The sequence below is a fragment of the Macaca mulatta genome, chromosome X (assembly GCF_049350105.2).
Source record: "Macaca mulatta isolate MMU2019108-1 chromosome X, T2T-MMU8v2.0, whole genome shotgun sequence".
Lineage (NCBI taxonomy): Eukaryota > Metazoa > Chordata > Mammalia > Primates > Cercopithecidae > Macaca > Macaca mulatta.
The window spans coordinates 160,582,097-160,606,364 of NC_133426.1; the positions used below are offsets into that span (position 1 = coordinate 160,582,097).

The following is a 24,268-nucleotide window of genomic DNA, read 5'->3' on the forward strand; positions in this document are numbered from 1 at the left end:
AGGTTGAAAAGCATTGAAGTGCTTTTCATGAAGTACAGCTGCAGCAAAGCCTTGCAATCCCAGGCTGGGGTCAGCCTACGGTTGTGTTGCTTATTACAACACATGGGAACCAAGAGGGGCTTGTGGGCTAGAGGCTGACCAGCAGTGCCCCGACCAGCATCAGCATTTATTTAGCAAGGGTAGGTGTGGATCGCATTGGGCGTGGTCTCACCCATCTGGTTTAGCCAGTCCTCCTTGGTGGGAATCATTCTGGGATTTGCACTTTTCCTATCTCTAGCAATCTCCTGAGCCCCATGCACTAACCTCTCTGAGAGCCTGCATTCCCAGGGCCCTCACCACCTGACCAAAGGTCTGGGCTAACCTTTGGTCCTTTGTAACAAAAAGACCTCAGAACAGGCACGTGTGGCATGGTTTGACCTGGGAATCCCAGATGTCTGACCTGAACTATCGCTAGATAGAACAGCGCTAGCTTTTGGGGGAGTAGCAAAATTGAGAGGTGTGCTAGGTGGGTGGCCTGAGCATCTGTATCCAGGGACAGAACTCCAAAGGCTTTTGGTCCCAGAGCTGGAATATGTTGGCCCCAGCCCCCAGCCTGTGGCTCCCAAGAGGCCTCTGGTCTTTTGTAATCTCAATTTATAGCCATTTGTAAGGTTTTTAATTACCTTTATTTTGCCAAACATACCTGAGAATACCTTTTATTTATTTTTTACCTTGGGGTGATGGTTCCAAACCATAAATGTGATTATAGTTAACACATGGCCTTTCTATCATCCCAGTCAGTGTTTTTCCTGAGCTCTGTTTGGAGAGGAGGATGCAAGGGAGGGGTCTGGCACACTGCTGGCATTTTGCTGTGTCCTGCAGCCCCTTTCCCGGGGCACCTGGGTTCACACAACTTTTTAGTACGTAACTGGTGCAGACTTTCTGTGTGCAGATGTTGGCCTTCACCAGCGTTGGCTGGACTTTACCAGGCATGCAAAAGCCTGTGCCAACACAGACGACAGCACCCAAGTGGTGCGAGCATGACTGCTCAGCAGTTATAACAGGCCTGACTGCATTGTTCACCGGATTACAATGAGCCGAAACATGTCTTGGTGTTTCCTGGTTCCAGAGAAGGAGTTTGATGTAGTGGCTTAACCACCCTCCTTGTAGCTATTGGGGCTTAATGGTTTCCTGGTGATTCTTACCAATCCACAATAAAGATGGCCCATTGGCATATCTGCTGCACAAGTGTCACATCTCACCAATCTGGATTTTTGTTCTCAGTAACTTTCCTTTTTGTCATATAACATCTTGATTCCTCTTTCTGAGCCCTCCCTTCCCCTCCCCCAACCCAGAGCCCACTTTGTCTCCACTCCTGATACTACACTACCTGGCAGGTGGCATGAGTCCAGCCTCGGGGCCCCTGGCTTCCACTCCTAATCTAGGCACAAGCCCAACCAAAGAAGAAGAGCCAAATCAAACAAAAGGCAGGTGGGGGTGGACTGCAGTCACAGGGCAACTGTAGTTGAAGCCCCCCAGCCCCAGGGCTGGATGGACGGGGGAGGCTGGGGTTTAAGTCCCAAAAGGCAGCAGGCCACGGGGGGTGGGGGGGCTCAGGCGGCAGGGCACAGTTGAGGGGACAGGAGTGACAGCAGCAACAGAACAGTAAGGCTGAGAGGCTGGACACTGTGCGCCTGGCTCAACTTCAGCTCCACCTCCACGGGGTAGTGGTCACTGATGTTGAGGGCCTGGGAATGGGTGGTGGGGCAGTGTCAGTGCCCGGGGCCGAGGGGCTTCCCTGTGACCCTGCTCCTGCCCTCCCTCCTTGTGCCAGCCCCATCCCTTCACCTCCTCCTCGGTGAGCTGGAAGGTCGTGGGGAAGTCAAAGGCAGCCGCAGTGTGCAGCAGGCTCCGGCAGCGCTCCCCATGCAGCACAATGCGGTCATAGGCACAGTGGGTACTGGCCCGCACTGTGGTATCCTCCCCGTCGGCAATCACCCAGTGGAAGCCTGGCTCAGTTCGCAGCTCCAGCTTGTCCAGGCGCTTTTTGGTCAGTGAAGCGCAGTCAGCATTGAAGTCCCCAAGCAGGATCACATCCTAGAGACACAGCAGCCATCGGGCTGGCTGCTGGGCCACCCTATCCTTGTCCCTCCTGTACAAACTGCCCGGGCCTACCTTGCTCTGCCATTGCTGGGAGACCTCCAGAAACACATGGTAGAGGGCGTTCAGCTCCTTCTCTACGGCCTTAGGAGTGGTGTGCAGCGGGACCAACACCAGGCTGGGAAGGACTGCAAGGCCCAGGGACCGAGGGCTGCCATGCACTCCTGGCCCTTCTCCCCCAGCCCCTCTGGGTGAGGAAGCCCCCAGTGGAGCCAGCAAGAACCCCCCTTCTGCTCCCACATACCAAGCCCACCCTTCTTCCCTCCCTACCATCGCTGGGCAAAGAGAACTGGGCCACAAATGGCTCCCGGGCAAAGACATCATCCTCGTCGTTGTACACATAGGAACTCAGGACCTGTGTTTTGTGTGACCTGGGAGGACCAAGGGATGGGCAGCAGTGGGCCCACATCACCGATTTTGGCTTGCAAGTGCCAAACGGCACTCAGGGAGGGGCCCTCCACTAACAGCGGCAATGTGGGCACAGCCCTCCCAACCTGTCTCTAGAACTTTAAAACATCAGACATAATTCATATGCCATAAAATTCACCTGCTTCAGGTATACAACATGGTTTTTTTGTACATTCATAAGTCTGTGCAACTATTGCTACAATCAATTTTAAAACATTGGTATCCATTACCCCTAATCAAAATATAACATCCATTACCAGTTACTCTCCGTTCTCTCCTCCTGCCAGCCCCTGTAACCATTAATCTGTTCTCTATCTTGTACATTTGCCTATTCTGGATATTTCATATTTTGAGACGGAGTCTCACTCGCCCAGGCTGGAGTGCAGTGGCCGGATCTCAGCTCACTGCAAGCTCCATCTCCCGGGTTTACGCCATTCTCCTGCCTCAGCCTCCCAAGTAGCTGGGACTACAGGTGCCCGCCACCTCACCTGGCTAGTTTTTTGTATTTTTTAGTAGAGACGGGGTTTCACCGGGTTAGCCAGGATGGTCTCGATCTCCTGACCTCGTGATCCACCCGTCTCGGCCTCCCAAAGTGCTGGGATTACAGGCTTGAGCCACCACACCCGGCCTTTCTTTTTATTTATTTTTTTTGAGACATGGTCTCGCTCTGTTGCCCAGGCTGGAGTGCAGTGGCACAATCATAGCTCACTGCAGCCTTGAACTCCTGGGTTCAAGTGATCCTGCTGCTTCAGCCTCCCAAAGCACTGGCATTACAGGCATGAGCCACTGTATCCTGCCTACCCAGTTATTTTGGAGCAAATACCAGATGTCATATAATTTTATTTACATAGAGAATCAGTTCTCCTTCTCTGCAGCCTCCCTTGCCCTCTGGATCCTGATTCCAAAGGGCTCCCTGCCAGCCTGTCCTCCCAGGGACTTAGAAGATCGGGTCTACCCAAGGCCCATAAGGGGTCCCCACGGAGCCTCTTCCCAGGAGCTGCAGCCCTTGCTGGCCACTTTCATAGAGGGGGTCAGCCACACCCTGAGCCCCAGCAGAAGAGCTCCCACAGGAGAGAGGAGGAGGGACCCCACATCTGTGCTTAGAGAAGGAAGGCCTCTTGCTCTATGGACACTCTGGCGGGGGTCGAGGATGGGAAGAGTCCAGAATAAAAGGTGTTGAGAAGAAAAAGTATGCTAAGCAGGTGAGGCTGTCCCAGGATGGGGGGCCTGTGGCCCCGGGGACTAACGAGCCTACTTCACATTAGGGCCAAGGACTGCGCCCGCCCCCTCCCCGCCCCCTGCCCTGCTGCGCCACCAGCTCTGTGCTCACCGATAGAAGTATACGTATGTCTCCACGTAGGTGCTGCGCCCCAGCTGGGGGCTGCTCAGGGTGCTGTAAGGCCCAGAGGCATCAAATCTGCCAAGAAAAGGGGAGGCAGAGTCAGGGCCTCAAGGCTCTGGGTGCGCCCCTGATTAGACTCACAGAGCCTTGCTCACCGATTGAGTTCTCGAAGCAGGAGGGGGATGGCGCTGCCGGAAGAGTCCACCACCTCTTGCAGCACCATGATGTCACAGCGAGCCAGGATCTGCAGGACACCAGGAAGGCCAGCCTGACTCAGTGCCAGCTGCCCTGAGAGGAGGCAGTGGGCCCAGGGAACTGGCACTGTTGTGGCCAAGAGTGTTAAGGCTTGCTGGCTGCAGCCCGCAGAAGCAGTGGGACTGGAAAGGCCCCAGGAGAAGACTCATCCCACCCACACGTCACCTGTTTCACAGAGGAGGAGACTGAGGCCAGCAGCAGGCAAGTGCCTGTGCTGCATCTCCGTGCCACATCTCTTCCTGTCCCCTCTTCTCTAGAACGTACTCCTGGTCAGGCAGGGCTGGGGGCTTTGGGTCATGGTGTTTAGGGGCACAGCTTCCCTGAAGTGATGAACTTACCCGAACTAAGGTGTCCATCACCTGCTCCCTGGCCACCTTGGCCAGTGTCAGCCGCTGGGCGTTGAAGGCGCAGATGCGAAAGGCCTGGGCCCCACTGACCAGGATGAGGAAGAGGAGTGCAGTTGGATAATGCATGACTGCGTGTGGCTGCCGGGGACCCCCCAGGAATCCAGGCTGCCCCAGGGTATGCTCTCACTGGGCTCAGTTCTGGCTCTGGGAGGGCTGAAATATGGAACAGAGAAAGTGGCACTAGCTGCTGCCCAGCACCAGCCTCCCAGACCTGCCAACCCGCAGGTTCCCCGCCCTTCTCCGTGGCCACCTGTTGACTCTGCATGTATGGCTTGACAGCATTCTTTTCACTTAAAAATTGTCTTTGAGGCCGGGTGCGGTGGCTTAAGCCTGTAATCCCAACACTTTGGGAGGCCGAGATGGGTGGATCACGAGGTCAGGAGATCGATCAAGACCATCCTGGCTAACACGGTGAAACCCCGTCTCCACTAAAAAATACAAAAAAACTAGCCGGGCGAGGTGGCGGGTGTCTGTAGTCCCAGCTACTCAGGAAGCTGAGGCAGGAGAATGGCATGAACCTGGGAGGCGGAGCTTGCAGTGAGCCGAGATCATGCTACTGCACTCCGGCCTGAGCGACAGAGCAAGACTCCGTCTCAAAAAAAAAAAAAATTGTTTTTGAGGTCGGGTGCGGTGGCTCAGGTCTGTAATCCCAGCACTTTGGGAGGCCGAAGCGGGCAGATCCCTGAGGTCAGGAGTTCGAGACCACCGTGGCCAACATGGCGAAACTCTGTCTCTACTAAAAATATAAACATTAGCCAGGTGTGGTGGCAGGTGCCTGCAATCCCAGCTACATAGGAGGCTGAGGCAGGAGAATAGCTAGAACCTGGGAAGCGGAGGTTGCAGTGAAGCGAGATCATACCACTGCACTCCAGCCTGGGCGACAGAGTGAGACTCCATCTCAAAAAAAAAAAAAAAAAATTGTTTTTGAGACAGAGTCTTGCTCTGTCAAGATGAAGCCAAGATTGCGCCACTGCACTTCAGCCTGGGCAACAATGAGACTCCGTCTCAAAAAAAAAGTGAAATCCTACAGTATTTGTATTGTGACAGGCTCATTTCACTATCCTCAAGGGCCATTCATGTTGGAGCATATGTCAGAATTTCTTTGCTTTTCATGGCTGAATCATATTCCATTTTTTTTTTTTTTTTTTTTTTTTTTTGAGATGGAGTTTCGCTTTTGTTGCCCAGGCTGGAGTGCAATGGCACGATCTCAGCTTACTGCAACCTCCGCCTCCCAGGTTCAAGCGATTCTCCTGCCTCAGGCTCCCAAACAGCTGGGACTACAGGCATGCTCCACCACGCCCAGCTAATTTCGTATTTTTAGTAGAGACGGATTTTCTCCATGTTTGTCAGGCTGGTCTCGAACTCCTGATCTCAGGTAAGCTGCCCACCTTGGCCTCCCAAAGTGCTGGGATTACAGGTGTGAGCGGCCGTGCCCTGCTGGTTTTTTTTTTTTTTTTTTTTTTTTTTTAGAGAGAGAGACAAGGTCTCACTATGTTGCCCAGGCTGGTCTTGAACTCCTATGCTCAAGCAATTCTCCTGCCTCAGCCTCCTAAAGTGCAGGGATTGCAGAAATGAGCCCTGATGCCCCAGCCTCATGCATCTCTTGACCTCGTGATCTGCCCGCCTTGGCCTCCCAAAGTACTGGGATTACAGGTGTGAGCCACAGCGCCCAGCCCCTGCTTTCAGTTCTTTTGGGTATATACCCAGAAGTGGAATTGCTGGATCATATGGTAGTTCTATTTTTAATTTTCTGAGGAACTGTCACATTGGTCTCCATGGTGACTGCACCATTTTACATTCTCACCAACAGTGCACAAGCGGTCAAGCTTATTCTTTTATTGTTTATTTATTGGAGACAAGGTCTTGCTCTGTCACCCAGACTGGAGTGCAATGGTGCCATCACGGCTCACTGCAGCCTCCTGAATTCTATGTTTCCCAGGCTGGTCTCAAACTCCTGGGCTCAAGTGATCTTCCTATCTCAGCCTCTCAAAGTGCTGGGATTTTTTTTTTTTTTTTTTGAGACAGAGTCTCACTCTGTCGCCCACACTGGAGAGCAGTGGCGTGATCTTGGCTCACTGCAACCTCTGCCTCCCGGGTTCAAGCAACTCCTTGCCTCAGCCTCCTGAGTAGCTGAGATTACAGGCGCCTGCCACCATGCCCAGCTAATTTTTGTATTTTTTAGTAGAGACGGAGTTTCACCATCTTGGCCAGGATGGTCTGGAACTCTTGACCTCAGGTGATCAGCTGGCCTTGGCCTCCCAAAGTGCTGGGATTACAGGTGTGAGCCACCGCGCCCAGCCAGTGCTGGGATATTACAGGCCTGAGCCACTGCGCCTGGCCTAGTCTATTTTTTTTTTTGAGATGGAGTCTTGCTCTGTCACCAGGCTGGAGTGCAGTGGCGTGATCTCGGCTCACTGCAACCTCCGCTTCCCAGGTTCAAGCAATTCTCCTGCCTCAGCCTCCTGAGTAGTTGGGATTACAGGCGTGAGCCACAGTGCCCGGCCCACTTTCTTTTTTTTTTTTTTTTTTTTAGATAGTCTCATTCCGTTGCTCAGGCTGGAGGGCAGTGATGTGATCTCAGCTCACTGCAACCTCCACCTTTCAGGCTCAAGTGATGCTCTCACCTCAGCCTTCCGAGTAGCTGGGACTACAGGTACATGCTGCCACACCAAGCTAATTTTTTTTTTCTTTTTTTGAGATGCAGTCTCACTCTATCTCCCACGCTGGAGTTCAGTGGCTCAATCTCAGCTCACTGCAACCTCTGTCTCCTAGGTTCAAGTGATTCTCCTGCCTCAGCCTCCCGAGTGGCTAGGATTATAGGCGCATGCCACCACACCCGGCTAATTTTTGTACTTTTAGTAGAGACAGGTTTCGCCATGTTGGCCAGGCTGGTCTCGAACTCCTGACCTCAAGTGATCCTCCCACCTCAGCCTCCCAAAGTGCTGGAATTACAGGTGCGAGCCACCACACCCGGCCACCAAGCTAATTTTAAAAATTTGTTTGGAGAGATGAGGTTTCACCATGCTGTTCCAAGAAACCCCAGTGCTTTTCACCTCCATTAGTAACTACAGGAACATCTTCGTTCATCTCTGTCTCCCCACTTGTGAGATGTTCTCTTTAAGATAAACTCCTGGCAGTGAATTGCTGGGTACAAGGGCGTGTGTATTTAAAAAGATCTCAGATATGGCCAAATCATCCCCGTTGCAACCTGTGATGGGGACTCTTTCACATGCCCCTGCCACCACTGGGGAGCCCTTTGTGTTTATCTCACCAGCTGGAGCCCCCCCCCCCACCAGTTTATCTTTGTCTCACACTCACCTGACCTTGCAGGGCTCAGCCCCTTGCTCCAAGCCCTGTCCATGTGGCTTTTGCATCCCGAGGCATGAGTTCCTCTGCTTTGTCTGTCTGCTTTTCTCCGTCAACCTGTCACCTTCCCTTTGGGCTCACTTCCTGCCTCTCTGAGGCTCTGCCTGTCTCTGTCTCACTTTCCCTCTCGTCTCTGGTTTCCCTTCTCTGTCTCTCTGTTGTGGTGTCTCTCTCCTGGCTGGGTTTGATGTCTGTTTCTCCCTGACCACCTGCTCTGTCACTCACGCTAGTTTGAGTTCCCTGCCCTGGTGCCTATTCTGGGATATACGTGGGCATGTGGGCAGCCCTGGGCTGGCACAGGCAGCCTTAGAGGCTCTGGCGTCAGGGACCCCCATGAGGGCTACCAGTAAGAACCAGAGAGAGCGACTGTTCCTGGCTTCAGCCCCAAACCCTGGCAGTCAACATCAGCCTTGGTTGGAGCCCTAGGCTTCCCTCTCCCTCCCAAGCCCTCTCCAGGCAGAAGGCAACTTCCTCCCTTATTCCGTCTCCCCAGGGGGCTCCCATACCTGCTCAGACCAGCTTGTCACCAAGTCTGCCTCATCCTTAAGTGGATCGCGATACCCCAGAAGAGCAGCTCCTGCCTGAATAGGGCTAGCAGGGGAAAAAAAGAGGAAGAGGCCGGGTTCCTGAGCCACCCAGCCAGGAAGGACCTGACCCGGCCGGACGCCCCACCCTTGCCGACAGGCAGGCCCGCCCCATCTCCGCCCCGCCGCTGACAAGGAGGGCGAGCATGAGGCCTGGGAACTGCTGACCTGCCCGCCCACCTTCCCACCCAGACCCCGCCTTCCCGGGCCAGCAGGATGTGACAGACCTGTGAGTCACTCAAGCCTGGCAGGCCAGCTGTCTCTGTGGCTGAGCAGCAGCAGTCCCTTAATGAGCACTTACCTGTGCCAAGGGCCCGAGGCAAGGAGGAGCTGGTGCCTGAGTGAGACCCCGAGCTTCGCTTGCCGGGCCGGTCGCTCAGCCCCTGGTCCGGGTCCCCAGTCAGCAGCTGCTGGGAAAGGCGCAGGAGCTGGAAGTCATGCCCAATGCCGCGAGACTGGGCACCCCAAGGGCATAAGTCTTCTGTCCCTGTTCTCGGGTTCTGAGTCCCAGTGTGGCTGCACACTTCTGAGTTAGAGGTGTTTGATGCAAGTGCTCTGGAGACCCAAAGTGAGGGACAGTCCGCACATGATCTGGCCACAGTTGTGAAGTCAAGGGAGGACTGAAGATCTGCCCCAGAGAGAAGGAGACCCAGGGAGCTACCAGTCCAACGTCCTGGGGGTCCTGCAGTGATGCTGTTGGGACAACTGAGGTGCTCGGACAGAGTCTGAGCAGGCGGTGGGGCTGAATCCACTCGGCTTCTCATGGGATGGTTGCAGCTAATGGATTTAACGTGGTGATAGAAGGCTGGACAAATTTTAAAAAATCAATAAATTGGCGGGGCGCGGTGGCTCAAGCCTGTAATCCCAGCACTTTGGGAGGCCGAGACGGGTGGATCACGAGGTCAGGAGATCGAGACCATCCTGGCTAATACAGTGAAACCCCGTCTCTACTAAAAAATACAAAAAACTAGCCAGGCGAGGTGGCGGGCGCCTGTAGTCCCAGCTACTAGGGTGGCTGAGGCAGGAGAATGGCGTGAACCCGGGAGGCGGAGCTTGCAGTGAGCTGAGATCCGGCCACTGCCCTCCAGCCTGGGTGACAGAGCGAGACTCCGTCTCAAAAAAAAAAAAAAAAAAAAAAAAAAAAAATCAATAAATTATGGGCTGGCATGGTGGCTCATGCCTGTAATCCCAGCACTTTGGGAGGCCGAGGCGGGTGGATCACGAGGTCAGGCGTTCGAGACCACGTTCAAGACCAGCCTGGCCAACATAATGAAACCCGTCTCTACTAAAAATACAAAAAAGTAGCTGGGCGTGGTGGTGGGCCCCTGTAATCCCAGCTACTCGGGAGGCTGAGGCAGGGGAATCGCTTGAACCTGGAAGGTGGAGGTTGCAGTGAGCTGAAGTCACACCACTGCACTCGCACTCCAGCCCAGGCGACAGTGTGAGACTCCATCTCAAACTAAAACAAAAACAAAAACCAATAAATTATGGTTTAAAAATAAAAAACAGGCTGGGTGGGGTGACTCACGCTTGTAATCCCAGCACTTTGGGAGGCCGAGGTGGGCAGATCACCTGAGGCCGGGAGTTTGAAACCAGCCTGACCAACATGAAGAAACCTAGTCTCTACTAAAAGTAAAAAAATTAGCCAGGTGTGGTGGCGGGTGCCTGCAATCCCAGCTACTCGGGAGGCTGAGACAGAAGAATTGCTTGAACATGGGAGGTAGAGGTTGCAGTGAGCTGAGATCTCGCCACTGCACTCCAGCCTGGGCAACAGAGCAAGACTCTGTCTCAAAAATAAAAATAAATAAAAATAAAAATAAAAACCTGCCAGGCGCGGTGGCCCATGCCTGTAATCCTAGCACTTTGGGAGGCTGAGGTGGGCGGATTGCCTGAGCTCAGGAGTTCGAGACAAAATGGTGAAACTCCATCTCTACTAAAATACAAAAAAAAAAAAAAAATTAGCTGGGTGTGGCGGCCTGCGCCTGTAGTCCCAGCTACTCAGGAGGCTGAGGCAGAAGAATAGCTCGAACCCGGGAGGTGGAGGTTGCAGTGAGTTGAGATCGTGCCACTTCACTCCAGTCTGGCGACAGAGTGAGACTCCTTCTCAAAAAATATATATATAATAATAATAATAATAAATAAAAATAAAATAAAAATTAAAAACTGGCTGCTTAATGCATAGGGGGCTTTCTTTCTGGGTCATGAATATGTTTCAGAACTAGAGGTAGTAGCACACATCGTAAATGTATCAGACGGTATAAAATACTGTTTCTTGTATTATATATAATACACAATATGTGCTTGCATATATTGCTGTATATATATATTCTGCCATACAGTAGATTATACATTGCTACATATACATAGTATCATGTAGTACTGTAACTATATAAAATTGTATATGTGGCCGGGTGGGGTGGCTCACGGCTGTAATCCCAACACTTTGGGAGGCCGAGGCGGGTGGATCAGAGTGTGATGGCGGCGCCTGTGGTCCCAGCTACTCGGGAGGCTAAGGCAGGAGAATCGCTTGAGTCTGGGAGGTCGAGGCTGCAGTGAGCCGTGATTGCACCACTGCACTCCGGTCTGGGTCTGGCTGGATCTGTGTCAAACAAAAAACAGAAACACTAGAGAGCCAAAAGGCGAGGGAAGGCGGCTGCCGGAAAGCTGGAGCCCGGCGGGGTTGAGGCTACTTCCAGCCGCCCCGGGGCTGGCCTCGCTGCCGTCAAGCGGCCCGGGCGCGCTTTGCGACAGTCGGTGGGGCCTGGCACCGGCGCAGGTTCGCTTTCCGGCGGTTGCGGGGGGCCGGGGCGCCAGCGCCCGCCTTCCCGTTCCCTCCGGTTGCGCGGCGCGCCCACGGCCTGTGACCCCGGCGGCCGCTCCTCAGTGACAAGAGAGCGGGGCCGGGCGCGGCTCCGGCCTGACCTGCGAAGGGACCTCGGTCCAGTCCCCTGTTGCGCCGCGCCTCCCGTCCGTCCGTGCGCGGGCCAGTCAGGGGCCAGTGTCTCGAGCGGTCGAGGTCGCAGACCTAGAGGCGCCCCACAGGCCGGCCCGGGACGCGGGGAGCGCCGGCCGCGGGCCAGGTGGGGATGCCCCTGCACGTGAAGTGGCCGTTCCCCGCGGTGCCGCCGCTCACCTGGACCCTGGCCAGCAGCGTCGTCATGGGCTTGGTGGGCACCTACAGCTGCTTCTGGACCAGTGAGTGGACCCAGGCCGAGGCAGGCCCACCTGGGTACCTATGCCCGGCCGGAGATGGGACTTAGGGTGGGGGACGCCGCGGCCCCGACCTGGTGGGCGAGCCCTGAGCGCCTGACCTCTCCTTTCCCGCCAGAGTATATGAACCACCTGACCGTGCACAACAAGGAGGTGCTGTACGAGCTCATCGAGAACCGAGGCCCGGCCACGCCCCTCATCACCGTGTCCAATCACCAGTCCTGCATGGACGACCCTCATCTCTGGGGTACCCGGGCCAGTGTGCTGGGCAGGGGGAGGAAAGGCGAGGATTCGCGACGGCCCCAGCCTTGTCAGAACAAACCCCTTCTCGCTGCCTTTTCATGGAGCCCTGGCACTCTGGTTTCTGGGTGTTCTGCTCCAGGGCTGAGACTTTGATTTGTGACTCCTGCAGCATCCCCTGAGGGAGCATGATTTGGAGAGGGCCTTGGGCATGGAGCAGGACCAAGGAACGGCCACAGGGCAGGTCTTACAGCTCCTTTAACGTCAGTCCTGGAGAACCCTCTGTTCTCTAAACCATCCAGGGCCCCACAGTCTTGGGAAAAAATTGGGGGTTGAACATAGGATATCCTGTGAGGAAGTTCTGGGCCAGGGACTGGAAGCCCAGTGTCCTGGCTCCAGGTTTGCTCCTGGCTGGGCGGGTACCCTTCAGCCCTATTTGGGAGCCTGGTTGCCACACCTAGAGGTTCCTGCTCTGCTGACTTCACAGGAAGTTACTTGGCTCTGGTAACCAGATGGCTGGGTGGAGGGATGCCCAGGGCTTCCACTTCTGAACAGAAGGGTTAGACTGTCCTAGAGCTCGTGGGGAACCACCTGGCCGCACTGGAGCCCTTCAGAGCTCATCCTGGCTGCTGGGTGGAGAAAGGCCTATAGATGTCACAGGTGGATCCTGGGAGGCCAGGAAGGAGGTCTTTGAGCCATCCACTAGCCTAGACTGGGCTGGTGGCAGTGACAGTACAGGGAGAAGTATAGAAGAATGGGCATTGTCCAAGTATGTTGGGGAGGTAGGCAGTCCAGGTGCAGTGATTAGTAAGATGTGGAGGGTGGGGGAGAGGCAGGAGCCAGGGAGAACTGAACAGTCTCGCCTATGGGTCTGAAAGATGCCACTTAGGGCTGTAGGGAAATGGTAGTGCTGCTGTCCTTGTCCCTCATTCCCTGAAATGGGGTGAAGGAAGGGCACTCCCTGGGGATATGGGAAGTTGGGGCATGAAGTCTTTCCTCTCCTCTAGGGATCCTGAAACTCCGCCACATCTGGAACCTGAAGTTGATGCGTTGGTGAGGAGGAATGGGCCCCTCGAAGTGGGCCGGGCCGGCCCCACCTGCCTCTGCCCAGATTTGCCCTCCTCCTGCTCTGCCCAGGAGGTGGCGTCCAGCAGTCCAGGCAGGGCATGGGGTGGGGCCCCACAGGCCCTCCCCTGTGCCTCCCTTCTGCATGCCAATGCTGGGGGCAGGGTTGTCGAGCGGGGTGCAGGGGGCAGGACTAATTGCATCTGTCCCTGCTCAGGACCCCTGCAGCTGCAGACATCTGCTTCACCAAGGAGCTGCACTCCCACTTCTTCAGCTTGGGCAAGTGTGTGCCTGTGTGCCGAGGTGAGCTGCTCCTCCAGCGAGTGCAGGGAGGCACTTCTAGGGCAGGAAAGCTGGTCGCCAGTGTCTCTGTTTTGGAGGGACCTATGGGGGCAGGCAGCCCGGGAGCCAACATGAGGCCCAGCTCCATCACATGCCAGCAGAGGAGGCAGAGGCTGCAGGAGGAGGGATGGCTCCTTGGAGAGCCCTCAACTCTCTGCAACTGCCCAGGGATCGTGTGGACCTGGAACCTTAGCATTAGAATTCAGGGAGGTATTATCTACACCCCCTTATCTCAGACACGTCACTAAGAGACTCACTGAGAACAGTGCATTGTCATTGGTCCATGGTGGCAGTAGCATGTACCTGCAGGCCAGAGGGTTTTGCTTCTAGGAGAACAAACAGGCTTGTGGGGTGAGAACCCCAGGAGATAGGGGCCATTTTGATCCCTATTCAGGGAGGATCACAGAGATTAAGCTGCTGGCCCAAGGTCATGGGGTAGGAGGTGGCAAAGCCAGGATTTGAATCCAGATTGCTCCTCCCTCTGCGGGAGCAGAATTTTTCCAAGCAGAGAATGAGGAGAAAGGTGTTCTAGACACAGGCAGGCACATGCCAGGTGCTGGAGAGAGAAGAGAGAAAGGTAGGCTGGGCACAAGCGGTTCACACTTGTCATCCCAGCACTTTGTAAGGTCGAGGTGGGAGGATCAATCAAGCCCGGGAGTTTGAGACCAGCCTGGGCAACATAGTGAGACCCTGTCTCTTTAAAAATAAACATATTTTAAACAGAAGAAAGGTAGAAAATATAAGTTGTATGTAGAATATGAAGGTTCTAGAATAATCCTATTAAGAATTTTGGATTCTAGCTGGCTGCATTGGTGCATGCCTGCAGTCCCAGCTCCTCAGGAGGCTGAGGTGGAAAATCACTTGAGCCCTTGATTTTTTTTTTTTTTTTTTTCCTTGAGACAAGGTCTGTCTCTATGGTCCAGGCTGGAGTGCAGTGGCATGATGATGGCTCACTGCAGCTTCTGTCTCCTGGGTTCAAGTGATCCTCTCACCTCAGCCTCCTGAGCAGCTGAGACTAAGGAGTGTGCCCAGCTAATTCTTTGTTTTTTTGTAGAGTTGGGGTCTTACTACATTGTCAGGGCTGGTCTTGAACTCCTAGACTCAAGTGATCCTTCCACCTCAGCTTCTCAAAGTGCTGGGATTATAGACATGAACCATTGTGCCCAACTGAGGCCAGCCTGGACAATATAGTGAGACCCCAGGTATGGATGGATGGATAGATCCATAGACAGACAGACCAACCGACCGACCCGACCTGGGCAATATAGTGAGACCCCAGGTATGTATGTATGTATGTATAGATAGATAGATAGACTGACCTGGGCAATATAGTGAGACCCCAGGTATGTATGTATGTGTAGATAGATAGACTGACCTGGGCAATATAGTGAGACCCCAGGTATGTACGTATGTATGTATGTATAGATAGATAGATAGCCAGCCAGCCAGGCGGGGTGGCTCACGCCTGTAATCCCAGTGCTTTGGGAGGCTGAGAAGGGTGGATCACTTGAGGTCAGGAGTTTGAGACCAGCCTAACGTGGTGAAACCCCATCTCTACTAAAAATACAAAAATTAGGCTGGGCGCGGTGGCTCAAGCCTGTAATCCCAGCACTTTGGGAGGCTGAGACGGGCGGATCACGAGGTCAGGAGATCGAGACCATCCTGGCTAACACGGTGAAACCCCGTCTCTACTAAAAAATACAAAAAAAACTAGCCGGGTGAGGTGGCGGGTGCCTGTGGTCCCAGCTACTCGGGAGGCTGAGGCAGGAGAATGGCGTAAACCCAGGAGGCGGAGCTTGCAGTGAGCTGAGATCCGGCCACTGCACTCCAGCCCAGGCAACAGAGCGAGACTGTCTCAAAAAAAAAAAAAAAAAAAAAACTTTAAAAATACAAAAATTAGCTGGGCATGGTGGCACATGCCTGTAATATCAGCTACTCAGGAGGCTGGGGTGGGAGAATCGCTTGAACCCAGGAGGCGGAGGTTGCAGTGAGCTGAGATCATACCATTGCACTCCAGCCTGGGCCAGAGAGTGAGACCTGGTCTCAAAAAAAAAAAAAATATTTTTGTACTTGGCTGTGCTCTCTCATCCAGGTGGTGACATGCTTGTGTCTGTGGTTAAGAGATAGCATTTGCTGGGCACGGTGGCTCACGCCTGTAATCCCAGCACTTTACAAGGCTGAGGCAGGTGGTTCATCTGAGGTCAGGAGTTCGAGACCAGATTGACCAACATGGTGAAACCCCGTCTCTACTAAAAATATAAAAATTAGCTGGGCATGGTGACAAATGCCCGTAATCACAGCTACTCAGGAGGCTGAAGCAGGAGAATCATTTGAACTCAGGAGGCGGAGGTTGCAGTGAGCCAAGATCGTGCCACTGCACTCCAGCCTGGGTAACAGAGCAAGACTCTGTCTCAAAAAAATAAAAAAAAAAAAGAGAGCAATAGCATCCTAGTTTGCAATGTGGCTGCAGCAGGGCTAGGTGGACGTGAGGAGCCCAGTTCAGGGCTGTCACAGTAGCTCCAGCAGCAGATAATTGTGGCTGGGCCTCCAAGGGTCACGGTGGAGAAGGTGGAGAATCGGAGAAGGGGACTTCTTTGGGATGTACTCTGGACTTGTTGATAAATTAAGTGTAGGGTGGGGTGAGGAAGATAACTCAAAGATAACACTAGGTGTTGGAGCTGAGTCACGGGGAGACGGGTGCAAAGGGAAAGCAGTGCAGGGGCTGGGAGGGGAGAGGGTGAGTCCTGTTTTGCTTGTGCTGCATCTGAGGAGCCCCTCACCTGGAGAGCAGTCCCAGAGGCAGTGGGGTGTGCAGTTCTGGAGCTTAGAAGAATGATCAGGGGGCCAGGCGTGGTGGCTCATGCATGTAATCCTAACACTCTGGGAGGCCGAGGTGGGCCGATCACGAGGTCAGGAGATCAAGACCATCCTGGCTAACACAGTGATACCTCGTCTCTACTAAAAATACAAAAAATTAGCCGGGCGCGGTGGCGGGCACCTGTAGTCCCACCTACTCGGGAGGCTGAGGCAGGAGAATGGTGTGAGCCCGGGAGGCGGAGCTTGCAGTGAGCCGAGATTGCGCCACTGCACTCCAGCTTGGGCGACAGAGCGAGACTCCGTCTCAAAAAAAAAAAAAACAAAAAAAAAAATCAGGAATAAAGATACTGGGAATTCAACCACAAAGTCATGAATGCAGAGTGAGAGTCTGCAGGGCAGAGGCCCAGGATGGCACAGAGGGAGAGAGAAGCCACCAAGATGGCAGGGAGCCATGGCCAGAGAGAAGAGCAAACCAGGCGCCTGTGGCACATGGAAGCAGCAGGTGATTCTGGAGAAGCGTTTCCATGGAGTGACGGCTGCCAGAGCCAGATTATTGTGGCCTGAGGGCTGGTGGTGCTGCAGTTGGGGGGGAATGGAGACCGCAGGGGCAGCAACTCCTCCCAGAGGTTCAGTTGGGAGGAAAAAGAGACAGAAGGAAGAGTAACCAAAGGATATTAGAGGTCAAGGAGGGGTTTATTATTTCTAGCTGGTCAAAGTAGAATGTGGTAAAACCCCATAAAGTAACAACAAATAACAAAGAGGGGCTTTTAATGGAAAGCTGCAGTGCCCGCCCCTCACCTCCCTAGCCCCACTCCTCAGAAGCAGCCCCTGGAGCGGTTTCTCTTTCTGCTGCTTTTGGAGGCTACTTCTCTCTGTAAAGGAACTTCTGTCTCTGTTAAGAAACAAGCAGAGGCCACAGTGTCTTGGCAAATGACCGTGGCGTCGTTTATCCCAACCTGCTCTGAGAGATGAGAACTCTACTCATTCACCCCCTGCCCCTGCCTCTCAGTTCCTTCAACAAAGAACTAATAATATGTCATTAAGGCAAAGGCAGTATTTAGCACACTTGGCTTCTGTGTTCCAAAAAATTCCCTTTTTCTCCAAGCGTAGACTTTTTTTTTTTTTTTTTTGAGACGGAGTCTCGCTCTGTCGCCCAGGCTGGAGTGCAGTGGCCGGATCTCAGCTCACTGCAAGCTCTGCCTCCCGGGTTTACGCCATTCTCCTGCCTCAGCCTCCCGAGTAGCTGGGACTACAGGCGCCCGCCACCTCGCCCGGCTAAGTTTTTGTATTTTTTAGTAGAGACGGGGTTTCACCGTGTCAGCCAGGATGGTCTCGATCTCCTGATCTCGTGATCCGCCCATCTCGGCCTCCCAAAGTGCTGGGATTACAGGCTTGAGCCACCGCGCCCGGCCAAGCGTAGACTTTAATATGGTATTTAAGTATCGAAGTGATTTGACACAAGTGACACAAATAAGTAGTAGTAGCATTTGCAAAAGCTACAAATGATGAAGTCTTGCTCCAAAAGCATATTATTCTTTTTTTTTAAATTCCAGTTTCAAGCTCAATGGATAGGTTGCATCAGTGGGTTTTAGTAGAGAAGGGGCCAGTACCTATGAAGACTCCCCCCTACTGTTACACATGCTGTGTCCCAAGTAGGGAAACTGCTGCTTTTCCCATGCCCTGAGAAAACTCCAGTGAGTCGTCACCCTCCCTCTAGCCCGAGTGGGCTGCTGGGTCAGGGCACTGTTTGGGTTGGGTTGAGACTCCTGGATCCCTAACTAGCCCCTTCCAAAGAATCGGCCTTGCAGAGAACAAAGTTCATTGCCAGAGGTATTCCCAATGTCTGTCTCTCCCTCTGTGATAGAACTTCTTTACTCCCTACTTTATAAGATGAGGATATCTGCTATACCCCATTCCTTCAACCTCTCTACCTCCTCTTTCCTGTTTTGTCCGACATGTGGTTACTTTTCCATCACCGAGGTTGATGAGATCCTTACTGTGTACTTACTGTCTCCAAGCGTCCCCAGGCTTCCAGCCAACACGCAGCCAACATTGGCTTCAGAAGGAAGGAGGTTTGCATTTCCTTCTCTTGGGTCCAGTGTCATGGTCTCAGGGTTATCTCCAATGTGGAAAGTTGCTAGACCAGGAGCAGTTCGACTCCACTGTTTGCAGTCTAGCAAGTTTGAGTTTTTCCCAAACTCTTGATGTGTGTTCAAATGAATGTTCTCCCTTTCCCAAGAGGCCTCCCTATAAAGGAGGGTCTAGTTTCCCGGGGCGCCCTGAGAAGAAGGGGCCAGCAGGAGGGAGGAATGGTGGTGGCTGAGGCCTCAGGCAGGTGCCCTCTGAGGAGTGGCTGTGACACGTCGCTGAGACCCCAGCAAAGGGTTGTTGCCCAGAATCTGGGGCCTAAGTGAGGTTGGAAATCACAAATGCACTTGGTTTCTCTAGCAGCTGGCACATGGTAGGATCACCCCAGGAGTGGCACCTTCGAAGAGAAAGGAATACATGAGGCTCTGAGAGCGGTCGGCTGGCAGCCAGGGCCTGGCTGGGGAGGGAAGGCAGGTGGTGTGCCAACCTGGGGATCTTTGAGAGTGTGCAGGGGTATGTGGCTGAGCGGCCCAGCTGGTGAGCCACTGAAGATGGGGGTCATGGTAGATGGAGGAATTGCCAGGTCAAAATCTCAGTAGGAGATGACTTGAGATGATGCTGCCTGGCACTTAGGGGTTTAGAAGATATTAGGAAGGAAGCCCCACCATGTGCCCAAGTGCCACACAGACCCTGGAGACAGTCATTGGAGGGCATCTGTGTGGATGGCACAGTGGGGGATGGGAAGTGCCCAAAGCATGGGCCCCAGGGAGAAGGGCCTGTTTCATTGAGGTTTGGAGAGGGTTGAGGGTAAGCTAACCCATCACCCCACACCCCCGAGAATGGGGACTGATGGGGAGAGGCCTTTTCCTTGCAGGAGATGGCGTCTACCAGAAGGGGATGGACTTCATTTTGGAGAAACTCAACCATGGGGACTGGGTGCATATCTTCCCAGAAGGTCAGCAGGGCTGACTGGGTCGAGCCCCCGCAGTATGAGCGGGATGGGCTCCCAAGCCTCGCCTCTGTGCTCTCTCACCAGGGAAAGTGAACATGAGTTCTGAGTTCCTGCGCTTCAAGTGGGGTAAGGGCTACTGGTCTCTGGCCACAGCCATCCTCCCGGCCCAGAGATGGCCCTGTGGGCCCCTGGCTCCTGCCCCCTCAGGCTGGGTTGTATGGGGGTAATGGGTGTGTTGTAGCGCCAGGAAGGGGACAGGTGCTGAGACTAGGGCTTGCCTCGTGGAGGGCCTTGCCCAGGGGAGCTGAACTGAACTGGAGGATGTCCGGGGTGGTACTGGCCAGAGGCTGGCACAGAAACTTGGCTCAGGGCCCAGCTTATGCTAACATTTCTGCCTCCCCCCCGGGCAGGAATCGGGCGCCTGATTGCTGAGTGTCATCTCAACCCCATCATCCTGCCCCTGTGGCATGTTGGTGAGCCTGGGAACAGGGACAGAGAGATGGTATCTGGGGTGGGGGGCCTGGGACTCAGGCTGCCCTGCTCCACCCCACGTCTGGCCTTCTGTCCACTGTGCTGCAGGAATGAACGACGTCCTTCCTAACAGTCCGCCCTACTTCCCCCGCTTTGGACAGGTGGGTGGGGACTGCTGACCTTCGGCTGCCTGTCTGCCATCTGCCCCATGTCTCCCACTCAGCACTATGGAGGCCAGATGCAGGAGGAGCTGAGTGTGAGGCTACAGAAGGGGACTGAGTGGAACATCGACAGGGACTTCCTGGCACTGAGACATTAAAATGAGAGCAGAGGAAGTCAGGCTGGGGCAGGGGTGGGCCGTGGGGTCAGGACAGGACAGGTTATCTACAGCACAGGACCCAGGACCAGGACCTCGTTTTAGAGAGAGAGTGGCCCCTGGGGAATGTGTGGCACAGCAGGGCCAGGGCTTAGCTTCTGGCTCCCGGGTTGCTTGGGCTGGGGCTGTGGGCACTCCTCCTGCTCCTCATCACTCTTGGTGGCCACCCCACAGAAAATCACTGTGCTGATCGGGAAGCCCTTCAGTGCCCTTCCTGTACTCGAGCGGCTCCGGGCAGAGAACAAGTCAGCTGTGAGTTTCCTCCTGGGTCCCCCATAGCTGTCCCTGGACCCCCTGAGGGTGCCTCCACCCTCTCCGTCCCGTCACCCTCCCAGGGCACCTTGGCCAAGCTTCCCGAGGGGTGCAGGCCATCCCTGGTCCTTTCCCTCAGGTGGAGATGCGCAAAGCCCTGACAGACTTCATTCAAGAGGAATTTCAGCGTCTGAAGACTCAGGCAGAGCAGCTCCACAACCACCTCCAGCCTGGGAGATAGGCCCCGCCTGGCCAGCCCCTGACCTTGCCTCCTCTGGGCCCTGAGGGAGCAGGCAGGGCTGAGGCTGGAGGAAGAGGCGGCACCAGGGTCCAGGCCCAACGGGGCTGGCTGTCCTTGCTTGCTGCCTTCTGGATACTTGGCCTGCACAGAGCTGGGGCTGAGGGATGGACTGATGCTTTTAGCTCAAATGTGGTTTTTAGACAGATTTGTTCATAGACCCTCTCAAGTGCCCTCTCCGAGCTGGTAGGCATTCCAGCTCCTCCATGCTTCCTCGGTTAAACAAAGGACCTCAGCTGCTTCTCCCACTTGGCCAAGCAGGGAGGAAGAAGCTTAGGCAGGGCCCTCCTTCCTTCTTGCCTTCAGGTGTTCTCTCCCAGGGGCTGGCGTCAGGAGGAAGCATAGAAGGCAGGTGAGCAAACAGTTGGCTGGGGGCTCACCAGAGCTGTGGAGAGGGGACCCTAAGACCCCTCAGCCTGGCTCCTACCCCCCACCCTTGCCGAACCAGGAGCTGCTCACTACCTCCTCAGGGATGGCCGCTGGCCACGTCTTCCTTCTGCCTGAGCTTCCCCCCTGCCACAGGCCCTTTCCTCAGGCAAGGTCTGGCCTCAGGTGGGAAGAGCAGCCCTTGGCCAGAAGTCAAGCCCAGCCACGTGGAGCCTAGAGCGAGGGCCTGAGGTCTGGCTGCTTGCACCCATGCTGGGGCCACCGACTTCTCCATCCTTTCTGCTTCTCAATATCACTTGAGTCCTGGGGCCTGAGTTTTCATGTTTTTAAAACAGAACCATAAAGCATATGTGTTGGCTTGTTGTATAATGCCTCTGGCCTCTCTGTAGGGGTGGAAATAGGAAGTGACTGCTGGACAGAAAAGCTGGACCCTTAGTGCTCTGGGCACATGGAGCACACTTGAGCAGATGGGCATTGACCTCTTCCACACCAGTCACTTAAGGGTTCAGTTATTGTCTGAAATCCCTGAAACAATGTTGCAGAAATAGGGATTAATCTCCTCATTTTGCCAAGGAGGTGGAGTGAGGCTAATGAACTTGCTTCAAAACCCAAAGCTAGCCAGGTAGATTGGGGCCACACTTCAGAGAGCCCCAAGTGTGGAGAATCAGTTGGATCCTACCTGGGCTGCATCATAGGTGGGAGAGGAGCTCTGAAGAGCCCGGCGAGTAGCCAGCCATGAGCAGTGCATGCTGCGATCAGGAGGTGGGATTGGGGTTGCCCAGATGGAGCTGGGGGTCCTGGGTGGGAGCAAAGGCAAATCCAGGGTGTTGGTGCAGACACAGTATTAAAAATACTATAACAGAAACATGGAAAGAAAGAAAAGATAGAACCACCAAAGATGAGCCAGCAATAAGAGAAGATTCAGACAACCAGGGCTTTCAGCAGTGTTGGTGCCTAATTATTTCAAAGTAAAAGTTTTTTTTTTTTCTTTTTTTTTTTGAGATGGAGTCTCCCTTGGTTGTCCAGGCTGGAGTCCAGTGGTGCGATCTCAGCTCACTGCAAGCTCAGCCTCCAGGGTTCACGCCATTCTCCTGCCTCAGACTCTCGAGTAGCTGGGCCTATAGGCGCCCGCCACCACACCTGGCTAATTTTTTTGCATTTTTAGTAGAGACGGGGTTTCACCATGTTAGCCAGGATGGTCTCGATATCCTGACCTTGTGATCCACCTGCCTTGGCCTCCCAAAGTGCTGGGATTACAGGTGTGAGCCACCACGCCCGGCCAAAATAAAAGGTTTTTTTAAAAAAATGACTAAAAAGGGAAAAAAATTGCCTGGGAAAAAACAAACACTTGTAATTAAATATAGATAAAAGCAGCTGGGCACCATGGCTCACGCCTATAATTCCAACACTGTAGGAAGCCAAGGTGGGCAGATCATTTGAAGTCAGGAGTTCGAGACCAGCCTGGCCAACATGGTGAAACCCGATCTCTACTAAAATACAAAAATTAGGCCAGTTGCGGTGGCTCACACCTGTAATCCCAGCACTTTGGGAGGCCGAGGCGGGCAGATCACAAGGTCAGGAATTTGAGACCAGTCTGACCAACATGGTGAAACCCTGTCTCTACTAAAAATATAAAAATTAGGCCAGTCGCGGTGGCCCACGCCTGTAATCCCAAGACTTTGGGAGACCAAGGCAGGCAGATCACCTGAGGCCGGGAGTTCGAGACCAGCCTGACCAACATGGAGAAACTCCATCTCTACTAAAAATACAAACTTAGCCAGGCGTGGTGGCAGGTGCCTGTAATCCCACCTACTCGGGAGGCTGAGGTAGGAGAATTGCTTGAACCCGGGAGGAAGAGGTTGCGGTGAGCCCAGATTGCGCCATTGTACACCAGCCTGGGAAACGAGCAAAACTTCGTCTCAAAAAAAAAAAAAAAAAAAAAAAAAGGCCAGGCGCGGTGGCTCACGCCTCTAATCCCAGCACTTTGGGAGGCTGAGGCGGGCGGATCACAAGGTCAGGAGATCGAGACCATCCTTGCTAACATGGTGAAACCCCGTCTCTACTAAAAAAAAAAAAAAAAAAAAAGCTGGGCGTAGTGGCAGGCGCCTGTTGTCCCAGCTGGAGGCTGAGGCAGGAGAATGGTGTGAACCCACGAGGCGGAGCTTGCAGTGAGCCGAGATCCGGCCACTGCATTCCAACCTGGGCAACAAGAGTGAGACTCCGTCTCAAAAAAAAAAATTTTAATTTAAAAATAAAAAGAAATGACATTTTGATACATGCTACCAAATGGATACTCTCAAAGGATTTTCAAGAAACATGCTAACTGCAATAAGCCAGAAACAAAAGGCTGCATATTACATGGTTCCACTTATATGATGTACTTACCAGCTTCAGATCCAGAATCAAAAAGTAAAAGGTTGTTTGTAGGGCCTGGGAGGATGGGGGAATGGGAAATTGTATAATAGGGACAGAACTTTAGTTTGGGAAGAAGAAAAGAGTTCTGAAGATGGATGGTGGTGATGGCTGTACAACAATGTGAACATTCTTAATGCCACTGAACTGTACAGTTAAAAGTGGTTAAGGCCGGGTGTGGTGGCTCACGCCTGTAATCCCAACACTTTGGGAGGCCGAGGCGGGCGGATCACCTGAGGCCAGGAGTTTGAGACCAGTCTGGCCAACATGGTGAAACCCCTATCTCTACAAATAAATAAAATTAGCCAGGCGTGTTGGCGGGTGCCTGTAATCCCAGCTACTCAGGAGGCTGAGGCAGGAGAATCGCTAGAACCCGAGAAACGGAGGCTTCAGTGAGCCAAGATTGCCCCATTGCACTCCAACCTGGACAGATAAAGTGAAATTCCGTCTCAAAAAAAAAAAAAAAAAAAGAAAGGCCGGGCGCGGTGGCTCATGCCTGTAATCCCAGCACTTTGGGAGGCCGAGACGGGCGGATTACGAGGTCAGGAGATCGAGACCATCCTGGCTAACACGGTGAAACCCCGTCTCTACTAAAAAATACAAAAAACTAGCCGGGCAAGGTGGCGGGCGCCTGTAGTCCCAGCTACTCGGGAGGCTGAGGCAGGAGAATGGCGTAAACCCGGGAGGCGGAGCTTGCAGTGAGCTGAGATCCGGCCACTGCACTCCAGCCTGGGCGACAGAGCGAGACTCTGTCTCAAAAAATAAAAAATAAAAAATAAAAAAATAAATAAAAGGCATTTCACAGAAAAGGAAACACAAAAAGCAGAGCGTGCACTGTGTGGGTTTCCTGTGGCTGC

The 24,268-nt window shown here is 53.7% G+C and overlaps 2 protein-coding genes across 18 annotated transcripts; one reads left to right on the forward strand and one right to left on the reverse strand.

Moving 5' to 3' along the window:
• Positions 1 to 642: 642 nt before the first annotated feature.
• DNASE1L1 (deoxyribonuclease 1 like 1) lies at positions 643 to 11,856 on the reverse strand. Of its 6 annotated transcripts, none has more exons than XM_077987349.1 (10): positions 10,927 to 11,856; positions 8,803 to 8,908; positions 8,424 to 8,508; positions 4,483 to 4,576; positions 4,045 to 4,133; positions 3,878 to 3,964; positions 2,410 to 2,510; positions 2,155 to 2,267; positions 1,828 to 2,076; positions 643 to 1,727 (listed from the first exon to the last, which is right to left on the reverse strand). In XM_077987349.1, the coding sequence occupies exons 4-10, from the start codon at positions 4,498 to 4,500 to the stop codon at positions 1,593 to 1,595; spliced, it is 792 nt and encodes a 263-aa protein (XP_077843475.1). In that variant the 5' UTR covers positions 4,501 to 4,576; positions 8,424 to 8,508; positions 8,803 to 8,908; positions 10,927 to 11,856; the 3' UTR covers positions 643 to 1,592. The 6 variants fall into 6 exon arrangements, with proteins under 6 accessions (XP_077843475.1, XP_014983946.1, XP_077843473.1 ...); XM_015128460.3 differs by having other exon boundaries at positions 4,483 to 4,704; positions 10,927 to 11,249; XM_077987347.1 differs by lacking the exon at positions 8,803 to 8,908 and having other exon boundaries at positions 4,483 to 4,704; positions 11,635 to 11,845.
• On the forward strand, positions 11,282 to 21,365 carry TAFAZZIN (tafazzin, phospholipid-lysophospholipid transacylase). Of its 12 annotated transcripts, XM_077987365.1 has the most exons (13): positions 11,282 to 11,696; positions 11,830 to 11,958; positions 12,959 to 13,004; positions 13,234 to 13,319; positions 13,798 to 13,800; positions 13,849 to 13,935; positions 19,138 to 19,218; positions 19,300 to 19,341; positions 19,626 to 19,688; positions 19,795 to 19,847; positions 20,237 to 20,314; positions 20,454 to 20,964; positions 21,135 to 21,365. In XM_077987365.1, the coding sequence occupies exons 1-12, from the start codon at positions 11,588 to 11,590 to the stop codon at positions 20,553 to 20,555; spliced, it is 879 nt and encodes a 292-aa protein (XP_077843491.1). In that variant the 5' UTR covers positions 11,282 to 11,587; the 3' UTR covers positions 20,556 to 20,964; positions 21,135 to 21,365.
• Positions 21,366 to 24,268: the final 2,903 nt, after the last annotated feature.